The 18,966-nt window shown below is 36.6% G+C and overlaps 1 protein-coding gene and 1 pseudogene across 2 annotated transcripts in view; both read left to right on the forward strand.

Annotated features, from left to right (window-relative positions):
* The first annotated feature begins 2,138 nt into the window (after positions 1 to 2,138).
* Positions 2,139 to 18,966, forward strand: part of NOP58 (NOP58 ribonucleoprotein) — a 30,436-nt gene continuing 13,608 nt past the window's right edge. The window contains exons 1-5 of the mRNA XM_079130653.1: positions 2,139 to 2,408; positions 9,621 to 9,697; positions 12,126 to 12,178; positions 15,434 to 15,555; positions 17,733 to 17,869. Coding sequence (XP_078986779.1) covers positions 2,364 to 2,408; positions 9,621 to 9,697; positions 12,126 to 12,178; positions 15,434 to 15,555; positions 17,733 to 17,869 — 434 coding nt within the window. The 5' untranslated portion in view covers positions 2,139 to 2,363. The remainder of the gene's footprint in view (positions 2,409 to 9,620; positions 9,698 to 12,125; positions 12,179 to 15,433; positions 15,556 to 17,732; positions 17,870 to 18,966) is intronic.
* LOC306656295 (ubiquitin-conjugating enzyme E2 variant 1-like) lies at positions 6,870 to 7,624 on the forward strand (annotated as a pseudogene). Its single transcript, XR_013766617.1, has 2 exons — positions 6,870 to 7,341; positions 7,479 to 7,624. The product of XR_013766617.1 is annotated as a ubiquitin-conjugating enzyme E2 variant 1-like (transcript).

The following is an 18,966-nucleotide window of genomic DNA, read 5'->3' on the forward strand; positions in this document are numbered from 1 at the left end:
GTTTTTGAAATGTGTGTGTGTCCCCTGTGCCCCCACTTCCCACACACACTGCTAGGTCCTTAGTGCCTGGCACAAAATAGTCAAATATCTATTGTATATGCAAAAGATGTTCACCAACCAGAACATTCTCTACCTTTTATTAGATATATGGCAGATCTCTGAGCATAATATCTTTTGCTACTCTTGGAATGTCTCAAAAAGTATCTGAAACTTCTACTAGCCCCTTGAAATAATGTAAACCTCCAATTCATTCATTCTACTCACTCATTTATTCATTTGCTAGTCACATTTAAGAAATTCCTAAATATGCCAGAAACTAGCATACTACCAGGGATTCAGTGACAAATTTTATGGAACCTATATTCTAGTTGCACAGGGATGAAGTGTACTGAGAAAACAGAAGAACCATGTGTTTTCTTACTGTCATTTTGCCATGTTAGGCATATATATATATATATATATATATATATATATATTTTTTTTTTTTTTTTTTTTTTTTTTTTTCCTGGTAGCCCTGGGGATTGAACCCTGGGCCTCATACATGCAAGCAAATGCTGTATCAGAGCTAAACCTCAGCCCAGGAATAAAATTACAAGGCCTTGTTATCTATACTCATCCATATTTTCTCCCTTATACTTCTCTGTGCTATCTCCCCTTGACCTAGAACTATGTCTAATAAAGTATTAAGACTCTCATTTTTCCCTTGCAACAGGGAATTTTCAGACAATTATTGTATTTGGCTGAGATCCAAATCCAAAATCAGAGTCGGCTCTGAAACATCATATTGAGGTGATTATGTAAATGGCAGTATGCAAGGACAAATTCTAGGAGATGCATGGTAGAGATTTCATTGAATAAGTGGTTTCATTTTATTTTAGATAAATGATGCAAAGCTTTACATGCAAGGAAAAAAATTTTACTTCCTGCAGGCATTCATTCATTAAAATTTTAGAATTACCTAATGAGATCCTGGTTCACGATTAGCACAACATAATGCTCTGTATGGACACACAGGGCTGGGGATATAGCTCAGTTGATAGAGTACTTGCCTCCCACGTACAAGGCCCTGGGTTCAATCCCCAGCACCACAAAAAAACAAAAACAACAACAAAAAACTGGACACACAAAAAAGTGTTAACATATAGATTCCACTCTGCAGTAAATGGTGCTTTTGTTAAGGAGACAAGACAGAAAAATATCGTGAAGATAAATAATACTATAAAGAGATATAGTGCGTCCACCTCATCCATCATTCTGGAGCTATTTTGATTTCTCTTGACACCCTGACCACACTGGATTATAGCTACGGCTATAATCAATCACTCTCCCTCTGCTCTCTAGATCCCCCTATCCTTTGATTTCCCCTCACTTTCATCTTTTCTATTATTCAAATCAGGACATTATTTTCTTTTGATCCCAGGTTGTGGAGTTGGAGAAAAAGCAAATTAGTGTCCCACAACCTTCAGCAGGTTTCAGCTTAATGTTCACAAATAATCTGAACATAGGGCTTGGTAAGTGAGGAAGGAAATTTCAACGATTAGAAGCCAGACTTGTGTTGTGGAAAACCTGGTGTATTTAAACCCGGTCACTAAGAAGGAAAGGTCCCAGAAAAGCAAATTACATTGAGACAAGGAGACAAGGTCTAAATTCATACCCTGGAGTCATTTAAACAAATATAGAAAAAAAAAAAAAAAAAAAACCAGGAGAAGTTTATATATATTTGAAAGAAATCTGTGCTACTCATCAGTTTGGACAGAGGAGAACAAGAATACCCGCAGATACCGTCACGGTGCCACTCACGGCGTTCCCTTCAAGGCAAGGCTTGAAAGGGAGGAAACCCAACAACACTATCTAGCATTTCAAATCCAGATGCCTAAAACAGACACGCAGCGAGACGGCTCCACAATTCTTTCAAGGTAAAATATATCCGTTACGGCGGGGCGAGAATTTAAAAATAATAAAACGCGAACTCTTAACCCTTTAATAGCCCAGCCTGGTGGCGTCAAAGCGCGTTCCTAGACCTAACACATCTCGCGATATTCTCATGGCCCACTACTCCACCTCCTATGGCGGGAACATTCCGGAAGTGACTGCATGGTATGCGGCAGTCTCCTGTCGGAAGTGACGTAGATATCCCAGAACCCTCGGAGGAGGAGACGCGCGTACCTGCGTTCCCCATGCAGTCCAACGTGGAACGTTTTAAGTGGCGTGGTCTGGTCCTTTACGGGAAGACGTGGACGTTTGTGCTCTAAGCTTCGGCCTAGCGGTCCTTTTGTGGCTGTAAAGTTGGTGTTTTTTTTTTTTTTTTTGCACCGGTACAAGAGCTCTTGGTGGGCCGCGTGGCGCCCTGACCCGGCCTCACTATGTTGGTGCTATTTGAAACGTCGGTTGGCTACGCCATCTTTAAGGTAGGTGGGAGACTGAGCCGTTGGTGGGGAAGGCCTGTGTTGAACAGGCGAGAAGAGGAATAAGCGTTACGGAGAGACCGAAAGCTCCGAGGATCGTGTGGGTACCTTATAGGTCCCCGGGCTCGGAAAGGAAGTGAAAGGCCTGAGGGTCCGGTGTTGCGGTAAGCACGTGGCCCTGCCGTTTGGGCGACCCTTTCTGCCTTAGAGAATTTGATTTAGTTGAAGAGGTGGACAGCAGCCGTGTCTAGAGTTCTGCATTTATGTTAGAGATCGGATCTTATTTGGGATTCTTTGAGGAATGCTGGGAAGCTTTTAAACAGAGGAGTAACCTGATGTAATTTGTCTTTTAAAAAAGGTTATTCTGTGTGAAGACTAGATTACAGGGAGGGAAATAAGAATATTTTTGCATTAATTCAAACAAGTTGAGATTGCTTGAGTTGAAAGTTGTTATGGAGGGAACATCGAGGAATCTTAAAGGTAGAACTGACAGTTGGCTGATGGATTGCATGTGGGTTTTGGTTTACGATGGTTAAGTGTGAAGGCTGTTGGGGGTACGGGTGCTGGAGATTTGTGGATCTGGGCTATGTGAAACTTAAGTTGTCTTTTAGACTTGGTAATGTAATTGTGTAGATAGGACTCTTCAGAATTTCAGGTTTGAAGATTAGAGAAGTCTAGGCTGGTGATACCAATATGAGACTTGGTTGTTTTAATAGGAAAAGTTTGGAATCAGCACGAAAATGGTTGAACAATGGGACATGAGTTTAGTGGAGTTCTATTAAGGTGTTAGAAGGAACGAGGTAGGTTGAGTGCTTTACATATGCCAGGCAGGAGCTCTTCAATCCTAGCAACGAAGAACAAAGTTTTCATATTTTAGGTGTATGTGTTGATATAAGACAAAAGTGTTAGATAAAACATGTACAGCCGGGTGCGGTGGCGCACGCCTGTAATCCCAGAGACTTGGTAGGCTGAGGCAGGAGGATTGCCAGCCTCAGCAATTTAATGAGACCTTAAGAAACTCAGCGAGACTTTGTCTCTAAGTAAAATACAAAAAACGGCTGGCGATGTGCCTCGGTGGTTGAGTGCCCCTGAGTTCAATCTTTGGTAGCTAACAAAAGAGAACGTGTACAGTTCCAGTTATCAGTTAAAAAACTCAAGTTTATTTGTGGTAGAAATCAGAAAGTACAGAGCTTAACTTCTGACATTTGAAGATATACTTCTGTATGTATTTGTTATGTCAGATACGTATTTTTAGAAATTTTTTTTAGTTGTAGATGGGCAGGCTACCCTTATTTTATGTATTTATTTTTATGTGGTGCTGAGGATGGAACCCAGTGCTTCACACCTGAGTCTAGTGCGCTCTGCCACTGAGCCACAGCCACAGCCCCCAGATACTTATTTTTTAAGAAAACAAATAAAATAATAATTCAAAGCCAAAAGACAACTTGGCTTTTTTTTTTTTCTTGTCATTGGAATAATCTGTAAGTGCAATATTAGCAATTTTAAGGAACTTTTAAGAGCCTTATTTCCTGTTAGAGCTCTGAAATGTGTTTATTTTGCTTTTCTCCAGCCTCTAGAATCTAAATTCCTAAATTCTCTTACTCATATGTTGAATATGTCATATTTTGAATGTATGTCATATTTTGAATCAGTGTCTGTCCTGAATTGATTTTAATGCTATCCTGAACTGGACATTAGGGGGAAGCAAGTTTGCACGGTCCACTGGCTGCCTCTGATGGTATGAAGAGGAATTGGTTTATTAATTGTCTAATTTCTAGATCTGGGTCATAAAACAAAGTATACAACCATGTCTTTTGGTGAATTTCTTATTTATATTAATGAAGAATACCCTGGCCTATAAAGATAAGTGTTATATTACAGTTTTCAGTGTTCTATCTCTGCAAGTTACTGTTTGAAATTAATGAGGCTTATGAAACCTAAGGTTGGGCTTGACTATATAGAAATACTGATCATTTTATAATTTTTGGAACTAATATTAGTTATTGATTCCTTCTGAATAAAATAAACATACAGAATGTTCTGAAGTTAAATAACAGTAATGATTGCACAATTTTGTGAAACAAATTATGCACTTTCAGAAGATAAATATTTTATAGTATGTGAATTATCAAAAAGGTAGACATACAGTACATGTTTTTTAGCTTTCCAATCTTTCAAAATCTGGGGTATAAAATTATATTGATTACAAGAAAGTTCATGTTTTGAGAATGCTTTTAAGAAGTTTTTCACCTTGATTTATGCAGAATATGTTTAATATACAACCCAGTGTACAATAATTCCATATATAGTAAAAGCAGTTTCCATAGTTTATTGTTCATTAAGAAGATTATATAGGGCTGGGGGTGTGGCTTATAGAGGCCCTGTTCAGTTTCTAACCCCCCCCCCCCCCAAAGGGTTTTTCTATATACAAATGCAAGGACTGTTATAGGAACTATTATAGTTACTTTGGGGGCAGGGTACTAGGGATTGAACCCACGGGTTCTTCACCATTGAGCCATATGCCCAGTTCTTTTTATATTTTATTTAGAGACAGGGTCTCACCAAGTTGCTTAGGCTCTTGTAAGTTGCTGCGACTGCTCTTCAACTTGTGATTCTCCTGCCTCAACCTCCTAAACTGCTGGGATTATGCCTGACCAGTATAGTTACTTCTTATAATTACTTACAACCAATATAGTTCTAGAATGTTACCAAAACTCAATCTGTATCACAAGGGGCATGATGAAAAGACCGCTGTTAGTATTGCTAATCCCAGACCTTTAGCTGTGCTGTGCAACATAGTAGCTACTACTAGCCAGTGTATAACTTTTATACTTGTAATGTGGTTAGTATGAGGGGATTATATGGGGGCAGGGGTGAGTGAAACTGGGAATTGAACACAGGGAGGGAATCATACATGCTTAGGGCTGAGCTATATCCCCAGGCCACAGGGGATTTTTAAATTTTTAGTGGTCACATTGTGCAGTGCAGATATATAGCATAGCATTATGTTTCTTCATCTTCTTAGATTTTGGAGAATAACATTTCTGGTGCACATACCAAATGCTTGCATACAGCCAAATTACTGAATAATACATTTTTCCAGCTGTGTTGAATGTACTTTACATGCTATATAACTCACCTGATGTTTTTTTGGGGAAGATGCAGTTGTGCCATCCCCCTTACATCATCCCAGGAGCCTCTTCTGCCTATTTTCTTTTTTCTTTAAAAACAACTTTTTTAGATATACATGACAGAGTGTATTTTGACATATTATACATACATGGAGTACGACCCATTCCAATTAGGATACCATTCTTGTTATACATGATGAAGTGGAGTTTCACTGGTGGTTTATTCATATAAAACATAGGAAAGTTGTGTTCGATTCATTCTGCTTTCTTATTGTATCCCCTCCCTTTTGTCCAAGCCATTGAACTTCTATTCCCACCTCTCCTTGTATGTTAGCATCTGCATATCAGAAAGAATATACATCCTTTGGTTAGAGGGAATTGGCTTATTTCACTTAGCATGAGTGTCCAATTCCATGCATTTACTGTCAAAAATCATAAACACTCCTTTTTTTTTTTTTTTAACTGAGAAATAATCCATTGTGTATATATACCACATTTTCTTTATCCATTCATCTGTTGAAGGCACCTAGGTTGGTTCCATAGTTTAGCTGTTATGAATTGAGCTGCTATAAACATTGATGTGACTGCTTCACTGTAGTATGCTGATTTTAAGTCCTTTGGTTATAAACTGAGGAGTAGAAGAGCTGTGTCAGATGATGGTTCCATTCCAAGTTTTCTGAGGAATCTCCATACTGCTTTCCATAGTGGTTGTACCAATTTGCAGTCCCATCAGCAATGTATGAGTGTACCTTTTTCCCCCCATCCTCGCCAACATTTATTGTTACTTGTATTCTTGATAATTGCCACTCTGACTAGAGTAAGATGGAATCTACCTTATGCCTATTTTCAAGGTGGTGCCAGCTCTAAGCAACCACTGATCAACTTTTCGTCTGTGTAATTGTGTCTTTTTTAAGAGATTTCATGTAAATGCAGTAGTGTTTTGATCTTTGTGTTTGGCTTTTTTCACTTGGCATAAAGCTTTTGAAGTTATTCCATATTGCATTTATTAATTGGTACCTTTTTGAGTAATTTGCATGTTATACTATTCAGTTATTGGTTTATATCCTGTACTCAAGTTTCATAAAACATTACTTGTCCACGTTGTCTGTGATGAAGTGAAACTTAAAAAGTTAGCATCAACTATTAAGTAAAATAGAAAATCCCAAATCAAAAATGAAAATTAGGCGCTTGCGCGCCAGCGCCCGGGGACGGGCGGGGGGCGGGGGCGGGGGGAGAAGAAGGGGCCAGCCTTCAAGCAACAGCGACGCAAGATGCAGCCACCACGGGCTCGGGAGTAAAAGTCCCTCGCAATTTCCGACTGTTGGAAGAACTCGAAGAAGGCCAGAAAGGAGGAGATAGCACAGTTAGCTGGGGTCTAGAAGATGACGAAGACTTACACTTAAGAGATGGACAGGGATGATAATTGGGCCTCCAAGAACAATTTATGAAAACCGAATATACAGCCTTAAAATAGAATGTGGACCTAAATACCCAGAAGCACCCCCCTTTGTAAGATTTGTAACGAAAATTAATATGAATGGAGTTAATAGTTCTAATGGAATGGTAGACCCACGGGCCATATCAGTGGTATGGTAGCAAAATGGCAGAGTTCGTACAGCATCAAGGTCGTTCTGCAAGAGCTACGGCGGCTAATGGTGTATAAAGAAAACGTGAAACTCCCTCAGCCGCCGGAAGGACGGTGCTATAGCAATTAATCAAAAAGAAAACCACAGCCCCCATTCGATTTAAGCAGTCTTCATTTTCCACCGTAGTAAATTTACTAGATATATCTTGTAGACTCAAGAGTACTGGAGGGGCTGGGGTTGTGGCTTAGTGGTAGAGCACTTGCCTAGCATGTGTGAGGCCCTGGGTTCGATCCTCAGCACCACATAAAATAAAAGAAATGTTGTGTCCACCAAAAACAAAAACAAAAAAAAAAGAGTACTGGAAAGGAAGCTCCCATTCAAAGGCAGTTTATCTTAAGATACTGTAAATGATACTAGTTTTTTGTCCATTTGAAATATATATATATATTATAAGTTGTGCTATTAAAAAATGAAAATTAAGAAAGATAGTTTTTGATATACTGGTGCTCTTTCCTAGTCATAGATTGCTTTTTTTTTTTTTTTCCCCCCTGTCTGGAATAGAAAAGGATGCCCTGGTCATTTTTGGCACGTTATGGAAAGATTTTTCTTTTCTGATTTTTACTGTGAATATTTTCACATAGCAGGGGAGAGGTTAGTATCAATATGTCTGTAAGATAATAGACATGTTTAAAAATAGCAAACAATATAAATAGCAGTACTAAAGATTTTAATGGTTACCGTAGCTATATACTGATTCTACTTAGAAATGGAAATTATTACTGTCTTAATCCAAAGCAGAATTTAAAATGGATTTTGTATACAGGTGTTTGAAATTTCCCTATCTAAAGTGAATGTTTATAAATTTGAGGCAAATGTAAAATAAAATGTTATTCTTTTGTTCATACTCTTTATTAGTAATGTTATCTTCCATATGTTATATCATGGTTGGGAACATAATAGCCAAGGTTTTGTTTGCCTTAATAAAGTCTTTGTAAACCTTTTGGTTAGGAATGACTCACCATGATTTTATACTTCCTTTGTTATTTTAACTTCAATTTAAGAGTGGTGATAATATCTTCTAAATATGCCAATTTTGTTACCCAAATGTTATCTTCAAATAACCTTCTTTTCAGCTAGGGAAAAAAATGTGAATCTTACTCGTTAGTCATATCCCTTATTTGATACACATCCTCTTGACAATTGGTGACCTTTGTTTATCATTCTTATAGTCACTGAATAATTTTGAAAAGTTGAGAGTACTCTGTGAACCACCTTTTTATAAAAAAAAATTTAAGTAAATATTTTAGTGCAGTCATGAAATTTGGTTGAATATTTTTGGATTATAAAGCTTCATGTTTTGCAAAATGGAACTATTATAGCTTATAGTTTTTTGTTGTTTTTTTTTTAATACCAACAGTATACTTTGTAATGTTTACAGCTCCATAATTTCTGGTTCCTTTAATATTATGTTTGATTTATTTCAACCAACTTTTCAAATTCTGTAATTATGTCTAATTAAGCTATGTAGGGTTTAATTTGAACAACAAATCTTTTAAAATTATCTTGCCTGCTCATCTGAGAAAAGTTTTACACACTTCATAATACTGTTTTGTTGTTGTTGTTGCTTTTTAATTTTGTGGTATAGGGGTTTAACTCAGGAGTGCTATACCTCTGAACTATATCGCTCACTTATTTTCCTCTCTCATTTTGAAAGAGTTTCACTAAGTTGTTGAGACTGACTTTGAACTCAGTCCTTCTGCCTCAACCTCTGGAGTAGCTGGGGAATTGCAGGCATGGGCCACAGTACGTGGCTTTTATTTACTCCCTTGATTTAAGTGAAACCGATAAAATCTCTTAAAAGTAATGTGGCCACATATGTCAAGATAAGCCTGTTTTACATGATCAGTTAACTCCACTTTCAGTAACTTGTCCTGTAGAACATAACATATGTAGGTACAAAGATCTTTTTGTTTTGGTACAGGGGATTGAACCCAGGGGTGCTTTACCTCTGAGCCACATCCCCAATCCCCTTTTATTTTATTTATAAATTTTGAGGCAGGGTATTGCCAAGTTGCTGAGACTAGCTTTAAACCAGCAATCCAGCCTCATCTTCCTGAGTTGCTGGAATTACAGGCATGTACCACTGCACCAGCTGAAAGATAATGTTCTCTGAAGTATTTAAAAGGAAAAGTTAGACATTCTCAAAGCAAAAATGATGGTATATTCATTTTTATACGCAAAGATAAGTGCATAGTGTGACTCCTGAAAGTATGCATGAACAGCATGAAGGTTCTCAAAGACCCCAGCTAGATCCATCATGAACTGGTAATTTGATCAAAAGTTTGTACTGCATAAAAACCTAGTTCATTATTTCAGTTAGAAAAATAGCCTTCACCATCCTCATTTTATAATGTATAGAATGTATAATGTACTTGAAGAATGTAGCACTTGCCTGAGTTGGTCCATTTGAAGAAAACTATTTAAATATTTTATTACAGGTTCTAAATGAGAAGAAACTTCAAGAGGTTGATAGTTTGTGGAAAGAATTTGAAACTCCAGAGAAAGCAAATAAAATGTAAGTAATCTTGAAACTAAGAATTTAAGAGGTAATATTTAAGATTTGGGCTGGAGTTGTGGCTGAGTGGTAGAGCACTTGCCTGGCATGTGTGAGGCTCTGGGTTCAGTTCTCAGCACTGAATATATATCCATTGACAACTTTAAAAATTTTAAATAAAAAAAAAATCATTTAAGTTCATGTCCTCCTCCCCTATTTGTATAGTGTTATTCAGTTTTTTGTTTTGAAATCTGCTTTATGATTAATAGTAATATGAGCCTAATTATTATGGATGTTTTATTTGGAAAATAGACCATCTCAGCTTATTTGTATTATTGGCAGAGTGAACAGTACCCCAAAATGAATATTTTATAGGTATTTGAAAACAGTCGATGTGAAGTGTAAATTTTTGTTAAAAGTAATTGTACAAAGCATGGAATATCGATTTGCTTGGTTTCTCTGCATTGATGTTAGAATGTTTTTTAACTTAGCATATTCATTCTTCATGACTTCTATTTCTTAGCTCTCTCTGGTATAGTAAAAGAATTAACTAGTAAATCCTAGAAAGGTATACTGGACTCTCGAGATTTCTTAGCAAGAGAGTAGAGTATAACTGATAGCTGAAGAAATGAGTAAAAAGAGAGACAGTTCGCATTTCCTCAAGGTAGAGTCAATGTAGTTATCCTGCCATCTCTGATTCAACTTGTGAAATGCCCCATTTAATAAATGTGGTCCTAGGAAGAACCTCACTGACCCTCTTCATAGATTGGAAAGGATCTGTATGTGATTATGTCTGTGGATGCCAAAGGGTATTTGATAATACCTCTGTTACTGCTGACAAAAACACAAAAGAGTAAAAGGAAACTTCTCTTTTTGGAGGAGGATATGTGCTGGAGATTGAATACAGGGCCTCATGTATGCTAAGAATACATTCTACCACTCTGCTACACCTTCAGTCCCAAGGAGAAACTTGGTACTATTGCAGAAGAGTGTTAAACCCAAAGAAAGGGCATACTGAACAATGAAAGTAGCAAAATACAGATTGTAGCATTTGTAGTAGAAAACCCCCCAAATTTAAAAAGAGCCTAAATGTCCATCAGTAATGATATTGTTGCATAAATCTCTCTTTTGGGGGAGGGGTACCTGGGATTGAACTCAGGGCACTCAACCACTGAATCACATCCCCAGCCCAATTTTGTATTTTATTTAGAGACAGAGCCTCACTGAGTTGCTTAGCACCTCACTTTTGCTGATACTGGCTTTGAACTTGAGATCCTCCTGCCTCAGCCTCCCCAGCCACTGGGATTACAGGCTTGTGAACTGTCTCTTGACAGTTCAGAGAGATGTTCATCAAACTCTGAGAAGCAAGCTTCAGGGTAATTTGTTTAATGTGATCCCATTTTTTGCAGTGTCTGTTTATCTACAATTATTGAGAGAGATGAACAAATGCCACTTCAAAAGATAAATGTGGGGCTGGGGTTGTGGCTCAGCAGTAGAGTTCTTGTCTCGCATGTGTGAGGCCCTGGCTTCAGTCCTCAGCTCACATAAGCAAATAAAGGTATTGTGTCCATCTACGACTAAAAAATATTTTTTTAAAAAAGAAAGATAAATGCAGGGGATAGTGGGGCAGAAAAAAAGATGAAATTATTACTTTTCCCTCAAATTTTTATATTTTTAAGTGTTTTTAAGAGATCACCAGCATGTTCCCTTGTCAGGTAAGAAAATCTTATTTAAGTTAACACTGTAATACATACAATTAGTAAGTGTTAATACTTATAATTTTTTTTTAACAAAACCGTTTCAGGCAAATAGAAGACTGGTTTTCCTTTTTTGAGGGTTATCCTTTGCTGGGTTAATGTAATTCATGGTTGTCAATGATGTATTACTATTTGCTGAATCTAAGTGATCTAGCTCAAATATTCGTCACTACCACTGAGACAACTATGAATACATGTATACATTTCTTTCTACATAAATTGTAAATCTGCACATAAACATGTAGGGGATAAAAGGGACCAAAAAAAAAAGATAAAACAAATGTGACAGTAAACTTTTTAAAAGGCATTTGTACTGGTTAGACAAATGAATGTCTTAAAATAACTTCCCTAAGAGGGATTTAAATATTTTTTCCTTGGGTCAGTTCTGTGCTGTGTAGTAAAAGTCACCTTTTCCAACTTTAAGCAGCAAGGATTATGTTGAAGCTTCAACATGTTTATTTGTTTTTGACCTAAGTTTCCTTCAAAGTGTATGACTTTACTTTGTACCAGTTCAGACATTGCTAGCCCAACGTTTAGAATAATTGGTCGCTTTATGAAGAATATTCTAACTTTGATTCCCAGTGACAGGCAAATTTCTTTTATTGATCTGTGCTTTGGAAACACCAACCTTTTTCTCATGACTTTTGTAGAATAATGTGCTTCCATAATATTTCTTTTCTTTTAAATTCTAGAGTAAAGCTAAAGCATTTTGAGAAATTTCAGGATACAGCAGAAGCATTAGCAGGTAAAGTAAGACACTAGAAGCTTGCTTGTTTTGGTAATGTTGATGCCAATTGGTAGTTCATTTTCCTTATTAAAAGGTTGTTTTGCTTCAGTTGCCTGAGTTAACCTTATTCAATGTTGTCAATGATGCATTCTTTTAATGGAACTGAATTTAAGTGATCTAAATCAAATTCGTCACTACCACTGAGACAACATTGAGTTAGCTTTTTTCACCATAGGGCTGGTGATGAGAGGTGAGAAGTGGTTAAATTGATCTCCCTGTGGAAACCAACAGCATAATGCTGAAGCACAATTCAGTAAAAGCTGTTCTACAAGGGACCAAGGTAATGTGGTCAAGTACACAGCTTTCTGATAGTTTTGAGAATAGCTGGGATTCATAATTGAAAAAAATAAATAAATAAGGCTCTCCAGGGATGTACATTTTTAGTTTAGATAAGGAAAACTAATAAAGGGGTTTTTTTTTTGTTTTTGTTTTTTTTTTTTTAAATAAACTACAGAGGGGCACAAGAGTTTTGTTTATATTAAGTTAGCAAAAAAGAGGAAGGACAGATGAAGTTGCTGAAGTTCAGCCAATTCCTTGGGTGATAAGAAAATGAAGGTCTGTAGGGAAGAATATTAAAATTAGGTAAGAATTTGACAGATAATAATTTGTTCATCAACCATGAGAAAAAATAATGATTCTGAGTGAAAATTGGAAATAAATATTACTGGACCACTTTTCCTTGCAGAGGGGTAAGCTAAAGGAGGATCCAATAATGAGAGCAGGGTTTTTTGTTTTTTTGTTTTTGGTATTGGGGATTGAACCCAGAGGTGCTTTACCACTGATCCATATCCCCAATCCTTTTATTTTTATTTTGAGACAAGTTGTCACTAAGTTGCTGTAACTGGCCTTGAACTTGGGATCCTCCTGAGTTGCTGGGATTACATTCCTACACTACTGCCCACTCTGGCTATTTCTTTATTTTTTAAATAAGTAGTTCTGAGGCTCCTTCATGGATAGTAATTAGAGCCTTCCATAGACATATGGCACAACGGTGATATTGTTGCCCTGGAGAATTCTGTAAAAGATCTGTTCATCATAGCTTTAAGTATGGGTAAAAATTTGGTAAAATCTCAAACGATATTGTTAGCAATACTCCCAACAGTAGGGGGCATTGTTTGCATAGATCATGGTATTACCAGCTCCTCCTTGAATTATGAAGTGTTGCATCCTTGATTCCCTAGTGTCTTCTTATGAATTCTTTTTTTCATATCATCTCAATGTTTTGGGAATATTTTGACCAGCTTTTATTAAACACATTAAATGGATGAGCCCAATCTTTGCCCAAATGCAAAGCAAGATTTTACTACCAATAGCTAATAGATTTATCACATAGTAACTCTCAAATTTGTACTCATCACTCCACATTGTTATCAGAATCAAATCTCTGGTAAGGTACCTCAATAGTAGAGTGTACATTTTGCATGTATTGGGTTCTGGGTTCAGTTCTCAGAACCACCAAAAATAAAAAAAAGTCAGGTTGCCCTGGTCTAACCTCCACAAGGTGGAGACCGCTCTAAACTAACATAATCTTAGATTCTAGGACAGCATCTAGCTGTAGCGGGGTTTAGAATCAATATTTTGGGGTAAGCGAATCAAAGAGTAAGTTCCCTAAGGAATCCAGTCATAGAAACCTGTGGCACTTTTTCCTATTTTTACTAGAAAGGGAAACATCCCCTTATCAAGAGAATAGAATCCTTTTCTAAGAGTTAAATTTCCACTGCATGTAACAGTGCCATTTTTTTGTTTGTTTTTTGGAGTTTTGTTTTGTAGTACTGAGGGCTGCTTCATCCCAGTTTTGATATGACATTACCAAATTTGGTATCTGTAGATGCCACAGTATACATTTTAAATCCCATAGCTTTAAAAGAATCCACTGGAGTGTAAAACCAAGATTCTGTATTGGTCCCAAAAGATCACATGTGCCGTTTGGATGGAGAGGCTTATTTTTACTCTTGGTCATATTTTTTTTTTTTAATAGTAAGTATAATAATATTTTGGTGAAGGGAAGATAAGTATAAATACCAGAATAGACCTAGAGTAGAAATTCTTAGCTTTTAAGAAATGAGGGTGAATGCTAGATGATATAGAAGATTAAGAACAGGAAGCAGGAAGTTAAATTTGAGCTTTTCAATTAAGGAGGTTTTTCTGTGTGTGTAGGAAGGAGGTATGTAATGCTGCATATCAAACCCAGCTCCCAACTCAACCTTACTTAAGGAAAGATATATATATAAGGAAGAACTTTCTCTCTCTCTCTCTCTTTCTCTCTCTTTTTTTTTTTTTTTTTTGGTGCTGGACCCAGCAACCCTCTACCACTGAGCTACATCCCTAGCCCTTTTTATTTTTTTATTTTGAGACAGGGTCTCACTAAAATTGCTTAGGGCCTCAGCTTCCTGAGTCACTGGGATTACAGGCATACAAAGAAGACTCTTAGAAGGGTAGATTTTAATGAGTCAATGTACAAATTATAAGAGTTCAGAATTTGGCAAAAGTGGCTAGCATCTTAAAGTGTAGCTGACCCTGCAAAAGCTATGTGAGAGCCAGATGCTTTTTGTCCTCACCTTTAATCTTCCCAGATAACTGATGGAATGGACTTGTAATTCAAATGGATGAGATGGGATCAGGAGGGAAGAGCACGTACATGGCTGATAAAGCAAACTGCTTGACATTAGAAACTGACAGATCTTTCTTCCTGCCAGGCATACTTTTAACCTCAGACAAATGTCAGACAAGGTGTTAAGTCCATGTGGGTCTGGAAGATGGAAGTATACATCTAAGAAAGGGTTGGTTAGAACAGGAGGTTCAGGAGCATTGACCTAATCTGGTTTGGGGATTACCGAAAAGAAGGCTTCCTTCCCACTCAAACATGCTTACACTGTTGCAGAGCCTCCCTGCCCCCCTTTTTTAAAATATCCATTTTGATAGGATTTTAGGGTATTTTGCAGTCCGGGAGATAAGCCCATGTGAAATGACAGGAGAGTGAATCTCAGATTTTACGATCCTCTCCCAGAGTTTATGAGAATATTTGCATGACATAAAGATAGGAACCCTTCCTATAAAATATGTAATTTATAAAACACATTGATTATTTTGTTTCAGAAATAACATTAAATTTGGGCCTTTCAAAAGGAAATATTTGTTTAGCTTTAAATTTTAAGATAAGTTCTTGCAGTTAAAATCTGAGGTAACTCTTGTGTTTTTCTTTTTCCTGAAAAGCATTCACAGCTCTGATGGAGGGCAAAATCAATAAGCAGTTGAAGAAAGTTCTGAAGAAAATAGTAAAAGAAGCGCATGAACCTCTGGCTGTGGCTGATGCTAAACTAGGAGGAGTCATAAAGGTAAAAGTAGGGGGGGAAGGTATGGCTCTATGATAGAGTATGTGCTGAGCATGCACAAAACCCTGTGTTAGACCCCCAAACACCAAAATAAATGTTTGGATGAATGAATGTAAAGTCATGACTTTCTTTCATGCCTGCAAGTCTGATGTCACAGGATGCCAATGTAAAGCCTAGCCTTTATAATAAGTTGTTTGTCTTAAGTACTCATATTACATTTTTTTTTCTAAGCTACTTAATAATTTCCACTAGGATAGCAGAAACACACATGTAGAAATGAACACACCTGTTCATTGTAGAAAATACAGATTAACAAGAAAAATGAATTAGTCCTATCCCTGCTACTCGTAATCTGTTATACCCTATGCATATCCTGCTGTACTATATTTATTTAGCCACATTTTTGTTTCTTTCAACAAAATTGTGGTCATGATTTTATTTTTTAAATGTGTTTATTAGAAATCTTTAGTAAGGGATACTTGCTAAAAATAAAACAAAAGTGAGAGTGGAAAGAAAAACTGGAAAACTAGCTTACCAAAGTTAAAAAGCAGAACAGTTTGAGATACATTCAAGATAGGATTGATGTTTAGTAGTTATAGTAAATATTTCTGCTACAGGCTAATTATTGTGATCATAAAACATACCTCTGATTCATGAAGTTAGGAAAGAACTGTGTGAAATGGCAGCAAGGTGCTAAAGATTTAAGAACTTTAATAATAAGTCACAATGGTTAATTTAAGAAGTTCATTTAAATAGATTACTTCTAATACTGGTAGGCAGTGAGATTTTCCTTGATGATTTCAATCTCTATATCCTTTAAAGTACGTATAGGCTTAATTTTATATCTTTCCATTGAAAACTAACTTTTAGCACATTAGGAGGAAACAGATGTTTTCAGTATCCTATGCACTGAAGTATTCTAATTCCAAGCTGAGTTCTGCATGTAGACATTGTACTCTAGAGAATGAAAGCCTGGGAGACTATAATATAGTAAATAGTATGAGTGTTCATACCTGTGGTATAAGAATACCTACAAAGGCATGCAGAAGGGCATATTGCTGAACTGGTGAGATGATGGGTATCTCCCCCCAACCCCAAACATAACTTTTTAGTTGTGGGTGAAGTGCCTCACATACTGGGCAAGTACTCTACCACGGAGCCACAATCCCAGCACCCTGATGGGTATCTTTTTAAATTATTTATTTAGTAAATTTTTATATAGATCATCATATGTATAACATACCAGATTTGGAGGAGTTGTACTGGGGGTTAAACCCAGAGACACTTAACCACTGATTCACATCCCCAGTCTTTTTTTTTTTTTTTTTTTTTTTTTTTTTTTTTTTTTTTTTGAGACAGGGTCTTGCTGAGTTGCTGAGGCTAGTCTGAAACTTAGAATCCTCCTGCCTCAGCTTCCCAAATTGCTGGGATTACAGGCATGTGCCAGTGTACCCAGCCATATATTATTCTTAAATGTGTTTTGCATGCCTATTGTTTTTTTGCATGAGATAGACTAGAACTATGTAGATCTGTGTGAAGTAGCTAGCAAATATACTGCACAATAGAAATATGAAGGTTTGCAGAGAAAAAAAAATCCCATTTGTGAGTAATTTGAATTTGACAATCCTCCTGCCTCAACCTCCCAAGCCATTGGAATTACAGGTGTGGTGGCTTCATTGTAATCTTTATACTTTTATTTTACACTTTTTAAAATTGTATTACCTTTATACTTTTTTTTTTATTATTGTAAATAAATGGGGTACAATTTGTTTCTCTGGTTGTACATGAAGTAGAGGCGTACCATTTGTGTAATCGTACATTTACATAGGGTAATGGTGTTTGATTCATTCTGTTAATTTCCCCCCCATACTTCTATTTTTAATTAATTCATTTTAAAGGTAAATAACAAAGTAATGAAAGATCCTTAGAGCAAAAACAGAGAAACAAAACTGTCAAATTATATTCATCATCTGTAGTTTTTAATTCATACAACGAAGCTGTCTCCCAAGAAGTTTGACTTCTATTCATAATATACTCAAGTATGTTTCTATGAACGTTTAAGAAACTTAACTTCATCAAACTGAAAATGCATGTGCTTAAATTGGTACTATTTTAATATATAAGGAATAATTTCAGGAAATCTTTTTTTTTATTTAATAGAAATGTTCTTATTCTTGTAGGAAAAACTGAATCTCAGTTGTATCCATAGTCCTGTTGTTAATGAACTTATGAGGGGAATCCGATCACAAATGGACGGATTAATCCCTGGGGTAGAACCACGTGAAATGTCAGCCATGTGTCTTGGATTGGCACACAGGTGAGAATTACTGGAAAATAAAGTCAGCTTACATAAAAATTTACAAATATTAACTTAATCGTCATAACAACCTTATGAGGATGATGGTAGTATTAATCTCATGAAGAAACTGATACTGAGGAATAGTAAAATTGATAAGTGATAAAGCTAGGTTTTAAACCCATGCGACCTGGCTCTATTGCCTGGGCTCTTAAAATTTCATCATAGGAATTCTGTACCCTTCTAGTTGAATCCCTCATTTTCTTTATATCTGCTAAGTCATGTGCTATGCCTCCACCCACTGCCACTTCCCAGAATTTTCATATCTGCTATGGTCTCCTTCCATTTTGTGTATGTGTGTGTCAGTGTTGATTGTTTTACACTGGTTTTTAATGAACTTTTAGAAGAGGCACCTTAACCCTCCCATGTTTAAAACCAGAACTCTGTTATCATGCACATTGCTGCTGTGCTGTGTTCACCAAAAGCTTAATATTCTGTGATATCATACTAAAAAAAAGTTTGTGAAGAAAGTAAAGTATTATATATGTAGAATACTTAAGATCTATGTAACTGTATAATTAGAGCACTATCAAAAATGATTCTGTAAGCTAGGGTTGTAGCCTAGTGGTAGAGCGCTTGCCTGATGTGCGAGGCACTGGGTGTGATTCTCAGCACTGCATGTTAATTAATTAATTAAGGTCCAATAACAACTAAAAATAAATTTTTAAAAATGTTTCTTGGGCTGGGGAGATAGCTCAGCTGGTAGAGTGCTTGCCTCGCAAGCACAAGGCCCTGAGTTCGATCCCCAGTACCACCAAAAAAAAAAAAAATGTTTCTACATGTGGTATGTATACACAGTGGAATATTACTTAACCGTAAGGAAGGATGAAATGGATGGAACTGGAGACTATCATGCTAAGTGAAATGAGCTAATCCCAAAAAACTAAAGGTCAAATGTTCTCTGATATGAGGATGTTAACACACAATAAGGGGGAGGGAGAAGAACCAAAGTTCATTGGATTAGATAAAGAAAATTACAAAGGAAAGGTGTAGGAGGTGGAATAGGAAAGACAATAGAAAGAATGAATCCATGACCAGTGTAACTCCACCTCGTGTAC

Source organism: Sciurus vulgaris (assembly GCF_902686455.1).
Source record: "Sciurus vulgaris genome assembly, chromosome: 3".
Classification (NCBI taxonomy): domain Eukaryota; kingdom Metazoa; phylum Chordata; class Mammalia; order Rodentia; family Sciuridae; genus Sciurus; species Sciurus vulgaris.